This window comes from Cyanistes caeruleus, chromosome 16 (genome assembly GCF_971803275.1).
Source record: "Cyanistes caeruleus chromosome 16, bCyaCae1.hap1.1, whole genome shotgun sequence".
NCBI classification, from domain to species: domain Eukaryota; kingdom Metazoa; phylum Chordata; class Aves; order Passeriformes; family Paridae; genus Cyanistes; species Cyanistes caeruleus.
Genome location: NC_141716.1, coordinates 14757565 through 14774103, shown reverse-complemented (window position 1 = coordinate 14774103; position 16539 = coordinate 14757565). Strand labels below are relative to the sequence as shown.

At 50.7% G+C, this 16539-nt stretch overlaps 2 protein-coding genes across 2 annotated transcripts in view; both read right to left on the bottom strand.

Moving 5' to 3' along the window:
- LOC147650263 (uncharacterized) overlaps window positions 1-8247 on the bottom strand; it is a 241358-nt gene extending 233111 nt beyond the window's left edge. Inside the window, exon 1 of the mRNA XM_086853494.1 lies at window positions 7936-8247. The gene's annotated coding sequence lies outside the window, so the exon portion shown is untranslated. The remainder of the gene's footprint in view (window positions 1-7935) is intronic.
- Window positions 8248-9938: 1691 nt separating this feature from the next.
- On the bottom strand, window positions 9939-15938 carry LOC147650262 (uncharacterized). The gene is made up of 4 exons (XM_086853501.1): window positions 15773-15938; window positions 14852-15022; window positions 14111-14245; window positions 9939-13835 (listed from the first exon to the last, which is right to left on the bottom strand). The coding sequence occupies exons 1-4, from the start codon at window positions 15890-15892 to the stop codon at window positions 13728-13730; spliced, it is 534 nt and encodes a 177-aa protein (XP_086709627.1). The 5' UTR covers window positions 15893-15938; the 3' UTR covers window positions 9939-13727.
- Between the last annotated feature and the right edge of the window lie 601 nt (window positions 15939-16539).

The following is a 16539-nucleotide window of genomic DNA, read 5'->3' as shown; positions in this document are numbered from 1 at the left end:
CTGAAAAGTAAGTCCACCTCTGTGAATTCCGCCTTTTAAAAACCAAGCTCGGGAACTTCTCTCTCTTTCTTTCCAGCCATGAAATGCAGCAGAACTCTGGTGCGGCTGGCCCTGCTCCCCCATGGCCTGTGCGACCTGCCTGGGGGTGGGGGACTGGGCCAAACCCCATCGGCTCCTGGGTGGGGAATGGAGACTGAGGCCCCCCCCCTCCCCAACCCAATGCCTCCCGCAGGCCGGGCAGGTCTCTGCTGCAGCACTGGCTTCTCCCAGGAAGCTCTCTCGGTCCCATTCCAGTGGGGTGGAAAAAGCCCTTCCCAGGGGAGTCCCCCAACCCAGGCGGGGCCAGGCCATGGCTGCTGACACTCACCAACATGCCCCACATCCCCCTCAGCCCCCACAGATGGCCCAGCCGCTGCCAGGCTGAAAGAGGCACCAGCGTGGCTTTAAAATCTGACACCGTAACTACCTCTTGTGGCCTGGGCAAGATTTAACCCTTTCACTACACAGATGAGACCTGCAGACCTGGCTTTTTCCTCCAGGGAGATAAAAGAATAATCGACACATAGAAAGACAACATGAAACATCGGGGTCAGTAAGAGAGGGATTCAAACCTCAGATGGAAGGAGAATGAGGAGATGCTCTAATAAGCTGAAATATTCTTTTGGTAGGGCCGTGGAGATGGACAATTATGTTCTGAAAAAGAACTCCTTTAATTCATGAAAGAGTATTGGGGGGATGAAGTATTCAAGCTGCAGATCTAAGCAGAGGTATCCATTGACGAAGTTAAGCAGATGGTGAAGTAACTGTGATCCCATGAGAGGCTTGAACAGAGAAAGAGAGAGATGAGAGCTGAAGACCGTTTGCCCTCAGGGAGAGAAGAAGAAAACCTCTGTTCCCAAAGATGATCACAGAGACAGATGGAAATAACCTTTGCCTTTGAATAACTCATCCTTAAAATAATACCCCATGAGTTCATGGCCCATGGACACACCTCTAGGAGGGCTGTTCAAATGGAGGGCACACCTCTAGGAGGGCACGATGGCAGAGTTTTTTTTCCCCAGGCAGCTGTCACTCGTATAAATGAAAAGCCACAAGAAAACTCTGTCTTGTGAAGTCTCCATGGCACAAGAGAAAACTGCTCTCCCTACAAAGACTGATGAAAGACTATTGTACAGTTGGTGCTGCTTTAACATCCCAGGCTTTGTCTCTACATTGTCAGTTGGGCAAGGAAAAAAGTTTTTGGGAGGTTTTATTCTGATGCTTCTTATTCTTGTGGTTCTGTTAATAAAGTTTCTTTATTCCTTTTAAGTTTTAGGCCTGTTTTGCCCTTCTCCTAATCCATATCTCACAGCAAGAAATTAGTAAGTACCCTGGTGGTTTTAGCTAGCGCTAAAAGCCACCACATTATTTGGTGCATTGGCCAGGAAACTTAAATTGGTAATCTAAACCACTACATTAGCTTCAGAAAATGTTCCCGATATACTGTTATATTACAGGAGGTACATGCACATTCATGTGTTTCATGCATTATTCAAACATTCTTGTGAGATTTTTGATGTCTCAAGAACTCTTTTGTTTAGTTTTACACTCCAACTTTTCTGTATGATATCCTGTGGGTTAAGTCCATATATTTTATTTCTTCTCCTGTTTCCACCCTGTTGTTCCACACCCTGATAAAGAGTTCTTCTAAAATTCTTCTCCAGCGCTCTAGTTTATGTCACTGTTATCACTTAGAGAGGTCAGTCAGCAGATGTGGGGGAAACAAGCATGATTGCTTTACACCATTCTTTTAGTTGCATAGGAGCATTTTAACATTTTGTGGTTTGCTAAGGCCTACAATATAATACAGTCATCGCACCACTATTTCTGCAAGCTTTACAGTGCAAAACTAATAGATTGTGTTACACTAACAAGCAGCCAAAAAGAGTTACAAATTGTACCATATCCAAATACTTATGATCCAATACCAACAAGTAAAAGCTAATACAGAAATGCAAAAGCCAATATTACATGTCATTTTAAACAGAACTGTTATTCCTTTTCCCATATAATTGCCTGGAAGCCCTGTCATTTCAAGTTACAATTTGGAGGAAGGGGGCAATCTTTCCATTCCAGGAAGATTTCCAGCTTTCTTGGCAGACATCTGTCTTTTAAACCAGGACAATCTGCTATCATTAATGGAAAAACTGACCTAGGAGGTAAAGGAACTCACAGAATTGCAGTTTCAGCCTGTAGTTCACCAATTTGAGTTTCCCAGCCAATACACCAAATGATGTGGTGGGTCTAGTGCTGGCTAAAATTACTAGTGAACGTACTTATTTCTTGCTGTGAGATATGGATTAGGAGGAGGGCAAAACAGGCTCAATACTTAAAAGGTATGAAGATGTTGGGGGTTCGGTGTCCTCCTTCTTGTTCCTTCTCAGCTATGGAATTTTTACCCTTTAGTGGCAGGGAAATCTGACTGCTGGTACTTAGTGAGTACTTGAGAAACACAAAGAGCTTGGCTGGGCCAGGGGGGAAGAGATGCAGGGAAAAGGGAGGGTGGGGGACAGCTGGGGGCTGGCTGGTTTCTTGGGCTGGAGAGCAAGACACTCTCTCTTGGAGCTGTTGAGGTTTTGGAGAAGAGAATTTGCCATCACCCAGATGAAGCTGCTGCTGCTTCTTCTTCCCTCTTCATCAGTGGGCCTTGTGCCCCCTGTCCTGCTGAGATGTGGCAGTGCCAGCCACTGCTGTGGAGCTGCTGATACACCTCATCCACTGGCCCAGGATCTCTGCTCATCCCTGCTGTTCCAGCTGAGTGTTCCTCAGAGCCCTGCAGGAGCACCGGGACTGCCCGCCCGAGGGGGTTTGTGAAGCAAAGCCTCTCCTCCATCCCTTCCTGCCTTGGCTGAGAAGGTTGTCACAGGGTCCTTGGTTCTGTTTTGTTGTTAATGCTGTAGTTATTGTTGTTGGCCTTGTTGCACATAATAGTAAAGAACTGTTATTCCTATCCCCAGATCTCTGCCTGAGAGACCCTTGATTTCAAAATTATAGTAATTTGGAGGGAGGGGGTTTACATTTTCATTCCAAGGGAGGCTCCTGCCCTCCCTAGCAGACACCTGTCTTCCAAACCAAGACAGAAGAAAACTTTATTAACAAAACTAAAATTATAAAAAGAGTCAGAATAAAACCCTCAGAACAGTTTTCCTCCCCCTGCCAGGCTTCTTTTCCAACAGACAACACAGAGACAACACCTGGGGATTTAAAATCACTTACTAAATCTACAATAGTCTTTCATGAGTTCTTGTAGGGAGAGGAATTTTCTCTTGCCATGCCATGGAGACTTCTCCACAAGAAACAATTCCCTTGGGGCTTTTCATTTTCACAAATAGCAGCTGCCTGGGGAAAAAAAACAAACCTGCAATTGTGAAGTTGCTCCCATTTTCACAGCCTTTCTACAGTTGCAATTATGGGCTATGTCAACTTATGGGCTATTCTTTTAAGGATGAGTTCTTCAAAACCAAAGGTGCTCTTCATTTATCTCTGCAATCATTTTCATCTCTGGGAACAGAGGTCTTCCCTCCCTGGGGGCAAAGGGTCTTCATCACTGTCTCTCTGTGTCTCTCTGTTCAAGCTTCTGATGGGATCACAGCTCTTTCAACATCTACACTGCTTCATCAGTGGATGCCTTTGTCACATAGACAGTTTGAACACTTTATCCCCCTATACTTTCCCCTGAATTAAAGGGGATATTTTAGTGGATCATAGCCCATCTCCCTGGCCTTACCAAAAGTGCTTTCAGGCTCAATACTAAGGCATCTCCTCATTTACCTTCCATCAGACGCTTGACTCTTTCTTTCCTGACCTCGGTCTTCAACTTTGTCTTTCTACGTGTCGTCACTCTGTTCTTTTCTCTCAGCCGAGGTGAGAATCGTGCTCTGTGGGTCTCATCTGTGCACTGAAAGGGTTAAATGGTGCCCAGACCTGTGGACGGTCATGGGGTGTCTGCCAGGGCAGCAGCCGGAGCTGTTTGTGGTGGAGGATTCTCGGTAGCTGTGCTGGGGGAGGGCGGCTAGGATCTCAGCAGCCAGGCCAGGACTCCAAGGCAGCACGCCGTGGGCCGATGGCTACCCCTCCCTCTGCCTGGCAGTTTCTGGTAAAACCCAGCAGCGGCAGAATTTCAGCCCTGGCCCTGCCTGGCCTGGCGGTGCCACTGGGAAGGGCTCGGCGGGCTTCCCGGGAAGGGCTCAGCCCCCCTGGGAAGGGGTCCCAGCCCCCCGCCGCAACAGACCCAGCGAACTTCCCAGGAGGGGCCAGCGCCGCAGCAGAGCCGGGCCTGGCCCCACCAGACCCCTCAGGCTGTGCGGGGAGCCGGGCCCCAGTCACCTGTTCAAGGCCAGAAGCCAAGAGAGCTTTCCAGGCCTTGTCTGTTTTTAAAATGTGCATCTCATAGAGGCGAACCAAGCTTCTAAGTGGTTCAATAAGTTGTCAGTTCTCGGAACTAGCCAGCTATTGTTTTTTTCCAAACACAGAGGAAGCTCTTAGCTTCTGTCAGAGAAATAATTTCTATGGGTGCTTTCTTCCTTCTTGCCCAAATATCCATCAATGCAAAACCAGCACACAGCCCTTGCCTGTCGCTCTATTAGGAACGGCGAGAATGAACGACAAAGACGCTCTATGGAGTCGATCAGGAGAATTTCTCTTAGTTTATTACTTCAAGTCTTTTTTATAGACCGATACGTGGAAAGTACAGAAAAGAAACTCTTACTGGTTAGTAAACTACTACATCACCATCATTGGTCAGTGGGGCACACCACCCCTTGACCTTCTCCTGCAAAGAAAACAAGGAACAGACAAACAGCACCTGCAAGGCTGCTTTCTGTCTCTGAGGATTGTTTTAAATCCTCCTCATAATTTCCCAGGCCACTTTCTCAGGCAAGACTGAGAAAGCTATGTGGCCTGCAGTTTCACATGCTCTCTGTTTCAGAGTTAGCATCCACACTTGCCTACGAATTGTTTTCCCCATCTCGACAAATTAGGGGCTTATATGGTTTGAAGAATAGTCTTCAAATGATCTCTACACCCCAGCTTTTACATCCCTCAGAGTGCACCTTCCCACAGTAGGTCACACCAGTCTGGCACGGTTCCTATGCAGCTGACATCCATTGTCACCAACAAAAGGACTACTCTTCCTTTACTCACCACCAGTGAGAGGGAGCATGGATCATTACATTTTTTCCCACATAAGATATGGAGCAGAAATTCCTGTTGTAAATCCTGCCAAATCTTTCTGAATATGGAAGTGGTGCCACACATGGCACAGGGAAGGGTTTCTTCCCCTCTGCTCCACACCAGTGAGGCAGCCTTGGAGTGCTGGGCCCAGAGCTGGGCTGCCCAGTACAGGGGACAGGGACAGACTGGACAGAGCCCAGCACAGGGCCATGATGGGCCATGATGGAGGGGCTGGAGCATCTCTGCCATGAGGAGAGGCTGAGAGAGCTGGGACTGCCCAGCCTGGAGCACAGCACGCTCAGGGCATCTCATCCCTGGGGATAAATACCCAGGGTGGGGCTGCAGAGGGGATGGGGTCAGGGACAGCCCCAGGGGCCACGGGCACAAAGTGACACACAGGAGGGGCCCTGTGAGCTCAGGAGACACTTCTGCACTGGGAGGGTGGCTGAGCACTGGTGCAGGTGCCCAGGGAGGTGATGCAGCAGGTGACTCAAAAGCCACCTGGACACATCCTGGGCAGCTGTCTCTGGGTGGTCCTGATGGGGCAGGGGCTGTGCAAGGTGACCTCCAGAAGTACCTCCAACCTCACCCAGCCTGAGATTCTGTGACTCTCAGACTAAAACAGGTTGCAGTTTCCTAAGGACAAATGAAAAAGCTCCACACATGGCAGGAGTCTCCTGCCCTCACCAAAGTGGATTATGGCACATGTCTCCTTTCTGCAGATTCCTCCCTGGAGTGATCATGTCCCTCAGTGTCACTCCTTGAGGCTGAGAGAAATCTTTGCCCATGATCATTGGTTTGGGTGCTCAATCTCTAATTAAGAATTGGTTTTGCTGGCTTGAATAGAATTGATTCAAAGTTGCATCAAATGTAACACACTACACTGGAAGTTATAGTTCCGTGTACTGGGTAGTAAGTAATTCCAATAAAGATCTTTTAGTTTAATCATGATCATAACAAACTCTTTATTTGTCTATAAATACATCCTACATCCTATGAAACACAGTTGTATAAAGGTTCACTTACACCTATAACTATGCTTTAAACATAAACTAGTGACAAAATCTAAGGCTAATACTACATCCAGCTGCTCCATGGCTCCTCTCTGAGAAGTTTAGGAAGCAAGGAGATCCCTTCTGCTCCCTGTGACTCAACGGGAGTGTCTCGTGCCTGCTCCCTGCACAGCTCTCCAGGTGGTGCTGTCGGTCTCGGGCCAGCTGTGACTGCAGCAGGGACACCTGAAAGAGGCACAAGGCCCGGCTCACACAAGCCCACGCTGGCAGCAGCATCCACAGCCCCACGGTACCGGCTGTCAGGGCAGAGACAGCCTCCAACTGCAGCCCTCACCAACACTCTGCCCTCGGGGAAGGGGAAAGGAACAGGCTCCCAGACTGGCCCTGAACAGAGCTCAGATGATCAACAAGTCCAGTCCAAGGCTGCCAAACCCTTCCCACGTACATCCCTCAGCCCCCACAGGTCTAGCAGAGCGAGTTCCAACAGCAGTGAGGAACCCAACTCTGATTTCCAAAGGACACATTTGGGCCACTGACCCCTTGCTCCACAGGCTGTGCATCAGCAGGAGGGCTACTGCTGCTCCCCTGAGCTGCTGGAGCTTCTTTCAGAAGTTGACCTATTTTGCTGCTCAGACTTGGAGACACTGAACGTAAAGGACTCTGGGGGGAACACTCTCCTAAAAGTTCTGATTCTTCTTCCTTCAGGTTCCACCTGCACATTGGATGGGAGAAAGGTCACAGAAACCTGTCAGCAAACATGGAGCAAAAGAACCTCTGGACATCAATGCAAGATCTCTGCTCTGAGAGCCTGAATTGCACCAGACAACACTGGGGGCAAAAAGCTCTCGCTGGGGGCTGCGCAAGAGAGGCCAGGGTGTGTCCAGGGACACGGGGCCAGGGAGGGAGACAGTGCAGTGAAGGCACCTTTGAGAAAGCCATGGGCTGCCGCAACAGACAGAACAAACAAAAGGCTGTGCCTGCAGCAGGGACAGGGAGAGGCAAGGAAACAAGCAGGGCACTGCAAAGCACTGCCTGGGCAAACGTGCTGTGCTCCAGAGGAGCCTGAGGCTCTGCACAGGTGGTGTACTTTACCTGCTCGAGAGTCCTCCTGGGCACAGTGGTTGATCCAAGATTCTCTGTCTTGTCTTTTGCTGATGTTGCAGCCACATCCTGTACATGTTCCACGACCTTCCTGGAGTGCTCTGATAGCTGCTTCCCTTCTGCTCCAACAGCCTGCTGGGTATTCAGAGAAGAGATGATTCCCTTATTTCAGACACCACAAAAGCTGTCCCTTGGAAATCTGTCTCACAAAGCATCCATGTGGCACCAGCAGTGCAGCTTCTGTTTGGCTCTCTCAGTACAAAACTACTCACTTGCTGCATTCCCTCCCACACCAAATCCAAATCCCCACGTGTTGCCATGATCTTGTGTGGGCACAGGAGAAGCAGCTCCCCATGCCCAGCATTTGGCCTGCAGCTGACCTGAACAGCAAACTCCAGAGCTGTAGCAGTCATTCTGGGCGTGCCAGGAAACAATCTGCCAGTCAATGGTCTCTGGCTGGAGACAGACAAGGCTGCCTGCTGCAGCCTGGGCTGCTTTGGCCAAGCAGGCCTGGACTCACAGGGATATAGAGTCCCACTTCTTTATGGGAAATATCACTGGAATACTTCAGGGACATTGGAGTGGACTGAAGGTCAGTGCCTGTGCCTACCTGGAGATGAGACTGGCCCATGCAGTTGTCAGGAGATTTTCTCTGCAGGATTACAAAGTTTTTCTTCAGAGTCCCTTTGGCCATTTCGCTCTTCCTCAGTGCAGCACTCAGGAGTTGAGCATTCTCTGTCCCTTTGATTTCTTCTCTTCCTCTCTTCTTCAAAGCAGCAGCAGTCCCGTGGTCCAACTCTTCTTGCATGTCTTCCCTCTCCACTTCCAATTCCTGGGTTATCTTCTTCCCTCTTTGGATGTCAGGTTCACCCATGTCCTTTTCCAGGTCCCTCAGCTGCTGGTGGTACAATTCCCGTTCATGCTGCTAAAACAGGGAGAAGAAGACTCACTCATTGCCTCCCTTGGTTTGCTTCTCACACCAGATCTGGACTCCTGCTGCAGGGGCAGGCACGTGCTGCCCCCCTCTCTCTGCCTCTCGGGCTGCTGCAGACCTTGGCTGGGTCCCCCCCTTGACGCTGCCTCTTTCCCAGCTCGCTCAGCCCATCCCAGCTTCCTTTCTGCCCGTCCCCGACCTCTGGCAGCTCCACTCCCGTGTTCCTTTGGGCACGAGCTGCCAGAACTGCAGCCAGGATTTCAAGTCAATGCTAAGCAGGATTTAGGCAGTGCCATGAGGATGTGCTCTCCATCAGGAAGGAGGAGCAAACACCCTCAGCATTTCATTCCAAGGCCTTGGGGCAACAGGAGTGGTTTTCCAACACTCCTGTGTAGACTTTCCATGGCAGCATCCCCGAGAGCCCCACTGCCCTCTCTTGCAGCACCAATGGCCAGATCAGTCTTTCATTCCCTGCTGCCACTCAGGACGAGTTCTCCCCTTGCAGGCACACGTCCTGATCTTCATCAGCACCTGGCTTTCCTCTCTTCTCTCCCCACTGCCTGCTCTCACACGGCCAAGGCCAAACACCTTTCAAATAACAGCAACCTAGGTCTTCTCATCCCTCCTGCCAGCTCCAGATATTTAGAAATCTGAACATGGATTTGGACGCAAGGAATTGCCCAAACCATGCAATGTCAATGGAGACAGTGTGGACATGGAGAACTAAAGCTTCCAGGGCACAGAACTCCAGCATGGAGGAAAATCAGCAGCCTCAGTGCTAACTGGCTTTGACATGGCTACAACATCATTTCCTCCTTGTTCAGAAGAATGCAATTAGGAAAGTTAAACTGGAAAAAGGTGCTCCTTAGAACTGGTAACACAAGGTGCAAACATAGCTAGGAAATGGCCCTTTGTGGCATCTGCCATTCTCACCAGCACATCCTTCCTTTCCTTCTCCTGACTCTCCAGTTTCCTCTGCAGTGATGCCACCTCTGACGAACAGTCACAGCCTCTTCCTTCAAGGCAGTTTCTAGAGAGGTCTTCTGCTGTTCTGCCCTCCATATTGCTGCAGGAGGGAAGGGGAAAGAGAAGGGAGAAAGCAAAGCAAAGTAAACTGATGGGCACCCTGCAGAGACAACAGCACTGTCTTCTCTGCCTGCCGAGGTTTGCCAGGCCTTAAGCCCACAAGAGCTTCCAAAACTGAGAGAAATGAAGGAAACTTCCAGGCAGAGAAAAATGCAGGAATGGCAGGGGCAAGGTTCAGAGGAATAGCAAAGTGTGTTTGCTCTTGGCCTTGTGCAGAGTGAACAATCCAAGAGAGACAAAGCAGCTGGGATGCCTGTGCAGCCCTGCTCCAGAGAGGCCAATAGCCTGGAGGCTTTGACAGGGCCTGAAATTTGGGGGAATTGAGCTGAGGCATCCAGCTCCAGCTGCTTAGCACAGACACAGCACCTGAAAGGCACCAGCTGTGTATGGGATCAGCCACAGCAGAGCCAGTTGGCACCGCCAGCCACAGCATCATCCTTGAGATAAACTTTGACTGGCGCCTGGATGGATAAGTCTCGTGCTGGTTGTTTTTCCTGTCTGCCATCTCTGGGCAAAGGCCTTTACCTCTGCATGGGATCAGAGATCCCCGCTGGTGGAACAGGATGGGGCAATGGATGGGAGAGAAGTTGTACCTTGCTGAGTTTCCTCCAACAGTGTCTGCAGCTCCTGATTGCAGGCCTTGATTTGGTTGTTGTCAGCCTGAGCCATCCTCAGCTCCATCTCCATGGCCTCACAGTGTGTGGCCATGGCCTCTGCTCTTTCCTCAGAGCTCTGGAGCCTCAGACGCAGCTCAGACATCTCAACCTGCAGCACATGCACAGCGTCCCTCAAGCTCTGTTCTCCTGCTTGGGACTTTTCCAGCTCCTGCAGCAGCTCCTTCTCTCGAGTGTCCTGCTGAGCTGCCTTCTCTGTCACTGCATCCTGCAGGGCCTGGATCTGGAAGATGGATGCAGAGAGCCTCAGGGACTGGGCTGCTCCTGAGGCAGCAGAGCGGGCAGTAGGGAGAGCATTGAAGGAGAAAAGACTTCAGGTAGAAATACACCAGAAACAGAAGGTGCAGAACCAGGAATCCAGTAGAGACAAAGGTAGAGAAAACAGGGGAAGGGAGGCAAGGGGCACCCTTGAGGCTGCAGCTCTGAACACGGGCTGAACTGGCTGTGGTGGAAGTGCCCTGCCCAGCCTGCCATAGCCACGTCTGTGTCCCCACATTGCTCAGTGCCTGGCACAGGCACCAATCCTGTCAGGGACAGCACTGCTAACAGAGGGACAGAGAAGCTCCAGAGGAGTGTGCTGCTGCTTCTGCTCCCAGATTTCCTGCTGGGACCCAGGAGAGAATGGGGGAAAACTTTGGCAGCAGACACCAGATCCAGCCTTGGCCTGAGGGTGCAGCAGCAGCAGCAGGCCTGGGAAGAACATGTGGATGCTGCTGGGAGGGGAAAGAGGTTGGGACTAGCATGCCAAAGGTGGTGTTGTGTGTCCCTGGAGAAGAGGATGGAGTGCACAGCTTACCTGGGTGTTGAGCTGCTTCAGTTGTCCTGCACAAATTGAAGAGAGTTGTTCGGCCTGCTGAAGAGCAGAATGAAACTGAGACAGCTCATTGTTCAGCGCCTGGTTCCTTTCTTCCAGCAATCTGAGATCCATGCTCTTTTCCTCCAGAGACAGAATCAGCCTAGAAGGGAAGCATGCAACTCATTACTAATGGTATCACATTTTATAAACTCCTAGGACTTGAACCACCTCAGAGAAAACTGCTCTGTCCGATGAGGTTTGTCTAAACAACTTGGCTGTTTGTTCCCCCTGCAGTCACAGCCCAGCATGTGCCCACTCTGCTTTTGTTCCTGAAAGAACAGGGAGTTCCTGCCTTCATGGCCTACCTTCTATTTGAGCTGGGAAAGTGAATACAAACCTAACAAAATCCTGCAATGTAGACATTAGGGAAGAGGAAGAATTTTCTTCTGACTAACCAGGCTCCAAGGGGAAGAGGTTTGGTCAACATGGAAGAGACGTTTCCTTCCCCCATCTTGTATGTCCAGGTAGGAGGAGCAGCACCCTACAGCCAGGGGTCGTCTGGGAAGTTCCCTGAGATTTACCAGCACCCATCCTACTTTCAGCTGGAGGAACAAAGGCCCAAGGCAGAAGTGGCAACAGAGGCTTGGAGCTCAAGCTGATGGAAGATGCAGAAACCTCCAGGCAAGCAAGAGTGCTCTGCCTTTCCTTTGTCTTCTTCTTGGAAGAAGAATCCTGTGGCACTGAAGACTGGCTTGACTTGATCAGCTGGAGGAGCCCCCCTAACCTTGCTCTGGTTTCTTGCATTCTTTGCACAGTCAGTAACACCTGTGAGTGTGGAGGGTGGCAGGGACCCTGCTTGAGCCCCTCCAGGCACCAGGGGGGCATTTTATCAGGAGCAATGCACCAGAGATATCATGAATAAAATCTCTCAAGAAATCCACCCCAGTTAAAATACTGTGTTTAGTTACGTACAGTTAATGTTCTTATCCCATTTATAAACCTTGTACCCCTTGTTTACTCTGATGGTTATTAGTAATGTTAATTACTTACCAGGTTCTGAAGTGTTTTAAAGGTTCTTATGACACATTCCTGTACCTTTCCCTTCCTTCCCTGCTACTGCTGTAACAGAGCTGCTCCCATGGGGGCTAAATTAAACTAACAAAAGCAACCCATTAGAAAGGTATGCCACAGAAGGAGACAACTCCCATGGTTGCTGTGCCACACTAGAACAAAGAAACTCCCAGGAAGCTGTGCAACCAAGTAATATGCAAACTAAGGCATGCAAGACACCAAAACAATGAGCTAACAGAGGAATAAAAGGACAAGGAAACATATTCTAGCAAGCTAAGATCATCTCCCTGCATCACCTAAGCCTGCTTAGAAACCATCTTCCTGCATCACCATGACCTAAGAGGACTGGAAAGGACTGACACCCCTAGACAACGAGCCAGAACAACAGGCCTTCTGGCTACTCTCATGAGGACGGAAGCCCCAGCTCTGCAGTGTGTGCTGCAAAGCTGAATTGTGCCTCCTCCTTGGAGCTGCCAGTGTGGGAACGGTGCAAACAAGCCCTCGGGCCCCCCACCCCAAGAGCTGAATCCTAATTAAAGGCATCAAACAGGAGTCTTGTCTCCTGGCCAATTTCTTTCAAGAAACATTCTTGTTTCTTGGGTGCCTCCCAGGGCAATCTGGGCTTGATCAGCACTCAGGGCCTTAAGAAGGTTCTGCCCAGTAAAGGCATCAGATGCCAGGCTGATCAGATCCCAAAGCCTTCAAGTTACAGCAGCCAAGGTGGAGCTGATGGATGTATCCAGCTCCTTACACTGCAGCTCCAGCACTGTTAACACACCCACCTAACCTAACCTAACCTAACCTAACCTAACCTAACCTAACCTAACCTAACAGCACAACACTCCCTAGAGGGAAAGAGCTACCCCAAAAGCCTTTGTCTTCAGAAAAACTCCAAGTGAAGGCTTAAAATATTAGAGAATGAACACAACATACAGATAATGAGATGTGTCTTCATGGAGAGTTCAGAATCTGCCCCTTAGGAAATGCTGCCAGAGCCCCAGGTAGGTGCAAAGATGGCAAAGAGGGAATGCATTCACCACATTGCAGAGTCCCACAGGCTTTCATTTACCTGTCTCTTTCCCTCTCTAGGACATTCACGGAAGCCTGCAATTCAAAATTTTCCAGTGCCACTTCTTTGCATTCACTCCATTCCCTCTCCAGTTTCTGCAGCTTCACTTGGAGCTCCTTCTTCTGATGTTCTGCCTCCTCCAGCCTCTTCTGGATGTGTTCAGCCTCCAATTGCTTCTGCCTTGACTGTGCCTGGGCCTCGCTCACATCTTGCTGGGCTCTCTGGACTCTGCTTTCCAGGAACTCTCGGGAGGCTGCCAGCTGAGATGTCAACTCTTCCACCTCCAGTCAAACAGAACAAAGCAGTCAGAGGCGACAGCCACAGCCTGCCTCTGTCAGCCACAGTAGAGGCACTTAGGAATGAGAAAGGAAAACTTTCCCTTTCTCCCTGTCCTGGGACTGGCAGATTCCCAATAGAGATGGACAACTTGGTTAAGTCTCTATGTGGCCCACCTGAAAAAGCACCTCCCAAACCAAGGCTAGCAAGAAGAGGCCAGCAGGAGTCCATGCTGATGGTTGCTGGCCAACAGCCCAGAGGACTGGCCCAGCTGTCCAGGGGGCAGCAGCTGAGATTCAGCAGAGCACTGAGTGTCCTTCAGAGCAGCTGCCATGGAGCCCCCACAGCATGAGGCAGCCCCAGGGATCACTCCATCAGCTGCTGCTCTGCCATGGAAAAGCAAGAAGGCCACAGAGTCCTCCCTGGCTGACTGCAGTGCCACTGCTGTTTCAACTCACCTGCTTTTGTAGAGCATCCCTCTGTTCAAGGAAGACATTCATCTCCTCTCTCTGATGCCCTGAAGTTCTTCCTTGTGCCTCCTCTGCACTGCCAATATTTCATCGTGAGCTTCCTGCAGCTCAGCTTGCAGCTTTGCCTTGATGGTCTGGCAACAAAATGCAGAGTGACTTCCTGGGACCTGCCCTCAGGCTCAGATTTTTGCACTTGCTGTCTCCAAATCCCATTCCTTCAGCCACTTCTTGTGGCTTCTCGACCCAGCTCTGCTTGCACTGCAAGCCCTCCTTCCTGGCCTGAGCTCTGGAGTTTACCAGGCTCTGTGCTCCCAGAGCCTGAGGCAGCCCTTGCCTCCTCACTCCCAGGAGCTGCCTTTTGTGCCCTTGTCCCTGCCCTGCACTCCATTCCCTGCCTACTCAGACTTACCTGTCCCTTCTCTTGCTGCTCTTTCACCTCCTGCCTGAGCTGCTGGACCTGCTGGCACGCTTGGCTGAGCTGTCCCCGAGTTTGGAGCAGTGTCTCTGTTAAAGCCCTCTTCTCATTCTGCTCTTCCTGCAGCACCTGCACAGAAGCAAAGAGCAGAGGGTTTCACACTTGCCTGCAACATCTGTGTGGCAAGAGGCAAAGACGGATGGGCTCACGCGCCCTCAGAGCACTTGGCTGCTGCTCCCCTGGGCCACTGTCTGCCCCGGGGAACCACAGCTGCCCAGGAAGTGACTTAAAACACAGCCCAGAAGACATCTCTGGGTTCCTCTTCAGAAAAACTCCAGATGAATCGTTAAATAGATTTTTCTCATCCTTGTCAGCATTCCTGCTACACCCTCCCTGTGCCCAGAAAAGTCCTACAATCTCACTTTGGCACTGAACACCTACCAGCACACACCAGAAGGGGAGTGGCAAGAGAACAGTGAAGAAACTCTGAGGTATGTCTTAGAAAAACAGAACACAAGAGCAGCACAAAAATCTCAACTTAAAGCTGATGTTTCTGCCTGGCTTCCTGTGAGAGGGCTCATTCCTGGTCCCAAAGACAGACCCGATCACCTTTCACCTGCCCACATTCAATGGAGAGGACATGGAGGACATGCTCCACACAGCCCCCATAGCCTGCCATCTCCACAGCTCCAGCCTTGCAAAAAATCACACCAGTTCTCCCTTCAGAACCATTACCTGTCGCTTGGCTTTTTCAAATCTAATTTGTTCGTCTTGTTGTTGGGCCTGCAGGGTGGCAACTTTCTGCCTCAGCTCAAGCAGCACCTTCTCGTGTTCCCGCTCTCTCTTTGCCTTCTCTTCTTGCCATTGTTCCAGCACCTCAGCACGGTGCCTTTCACGTTCACTTGCCTGAGGAGGGGAGGAGAAATTTGCAAGATGAAGTCCCAGCAAGCTCCTTGCTGAAAGATGTGAAGCTTCATCCATCCCACAAACCCCAACCTGAAAAGACAACAGCACTGGCTTTCTGCACTCCAGAAACCATGTCCTGTCTGGGAATTTAAGAGGAAGCTCAGCAGCTGCAAGAATCACAGCCTCATGGAATCATTTCTGTTGGGAAAAGCCTTCACAAGCATTGAGCCCAAGCACTCACAAAAGGAGGTGTCACCTTCCCCTCCCTGATGCCCCAGCCACAAGCACGGAAGGACCAGGGGCCTGTTCCATTGGCTTCCAGCCCAAACCTAATCCCTGTGTCAATCATGGAGGCACAGCAAGAAAGGAACTGAGTTCCCACTCCTGCAGCCAGTGGCACTGATGGCATCTGCTCCATGTTGGCATCTGCTGCATGATGGCATCTGCTCCGTGGTAGGAGGGACTCAGGGATGATCCTGCCCTGGGCTGTCTCACTTTGGGTGGGCACTGCCCAACCTGCTCTGGAACTCCTCTTACGCCCTCACTGGAGCCGTGGCTGCATTTACTGTCCCAGCACCAGCCTGGGGGGCTTCACACACCTCCAAGTCTGAGATGCTGGCTCTGCTGCCCAGCCCAGCAGCTGGAAGCCTCTGGCAGAGGATTGCTGCCCTTTCTCACTCTCAGGTTCTGCTTGAGCTAAACCTTCCCACAGGCCCAGCTCGGACAATTCAGAAGCATATTGTCCCCTACCAGGTCGTGCAGGAGCTTGTTTATTTCCAGTTGCTGAGCTTTTGCCTGAAGCCTGAGGCTTTCTTGACACGGATTCTCTGCCTGCATGAGCTGCTGAGCTGTCTCTTCCTGTTCTTTCATCCTGAGAGCTCTCTCTGCTTCCAGCTCTTGTTGCAGGAATTTCACTTGTCCTGCAAACATCACCAACAGCAGGAATCAGAGTCTTTGCTGACTTTACTGACCTCAGGCCCGTTCAGGACCTCCAGCCCCACCACTCCTCAGAAGCCCTGTGGACAGAGGTGGCTTTACAGGGTGCTTAGCTTCTCTCGGCAGGGGCAGCACCACAAACAAAGCACACGAGGTCCTCACCTTCTACCACTGCCTTGGCCTGCGTGACTCTGAGCACTTGAGCCTCCACATGGTTCCTGCTCATCTCCAGCTGAGATATCTGCTGCTGAGCAGCAGACAGGCTGGATTCCAGGCTCTCCTTTTGCTGACCTACAAATTGCAAATACAGAGAGACATGAGCTGCTTGCTCCTGACACCCACAGCTGGTTATTCCAGGACAACGAGGCTCAAGATCCCCACACATCACTATGGAAAATGGGTCACATGGAAACTCGTCCAGAGAAGACACTTTTGTGCCATTTCCATAGCAAAGCAGGGCCCTCTGAGGGAGTGCCCTGGCCTTCCTTATGGCCTGGCACAGCACACACAGCCCAGCCCAACTTGACCTCAACAGCCAAAGCTTCACTTGCTGTTCCTGACCTATGACACTGGGGAGCTGT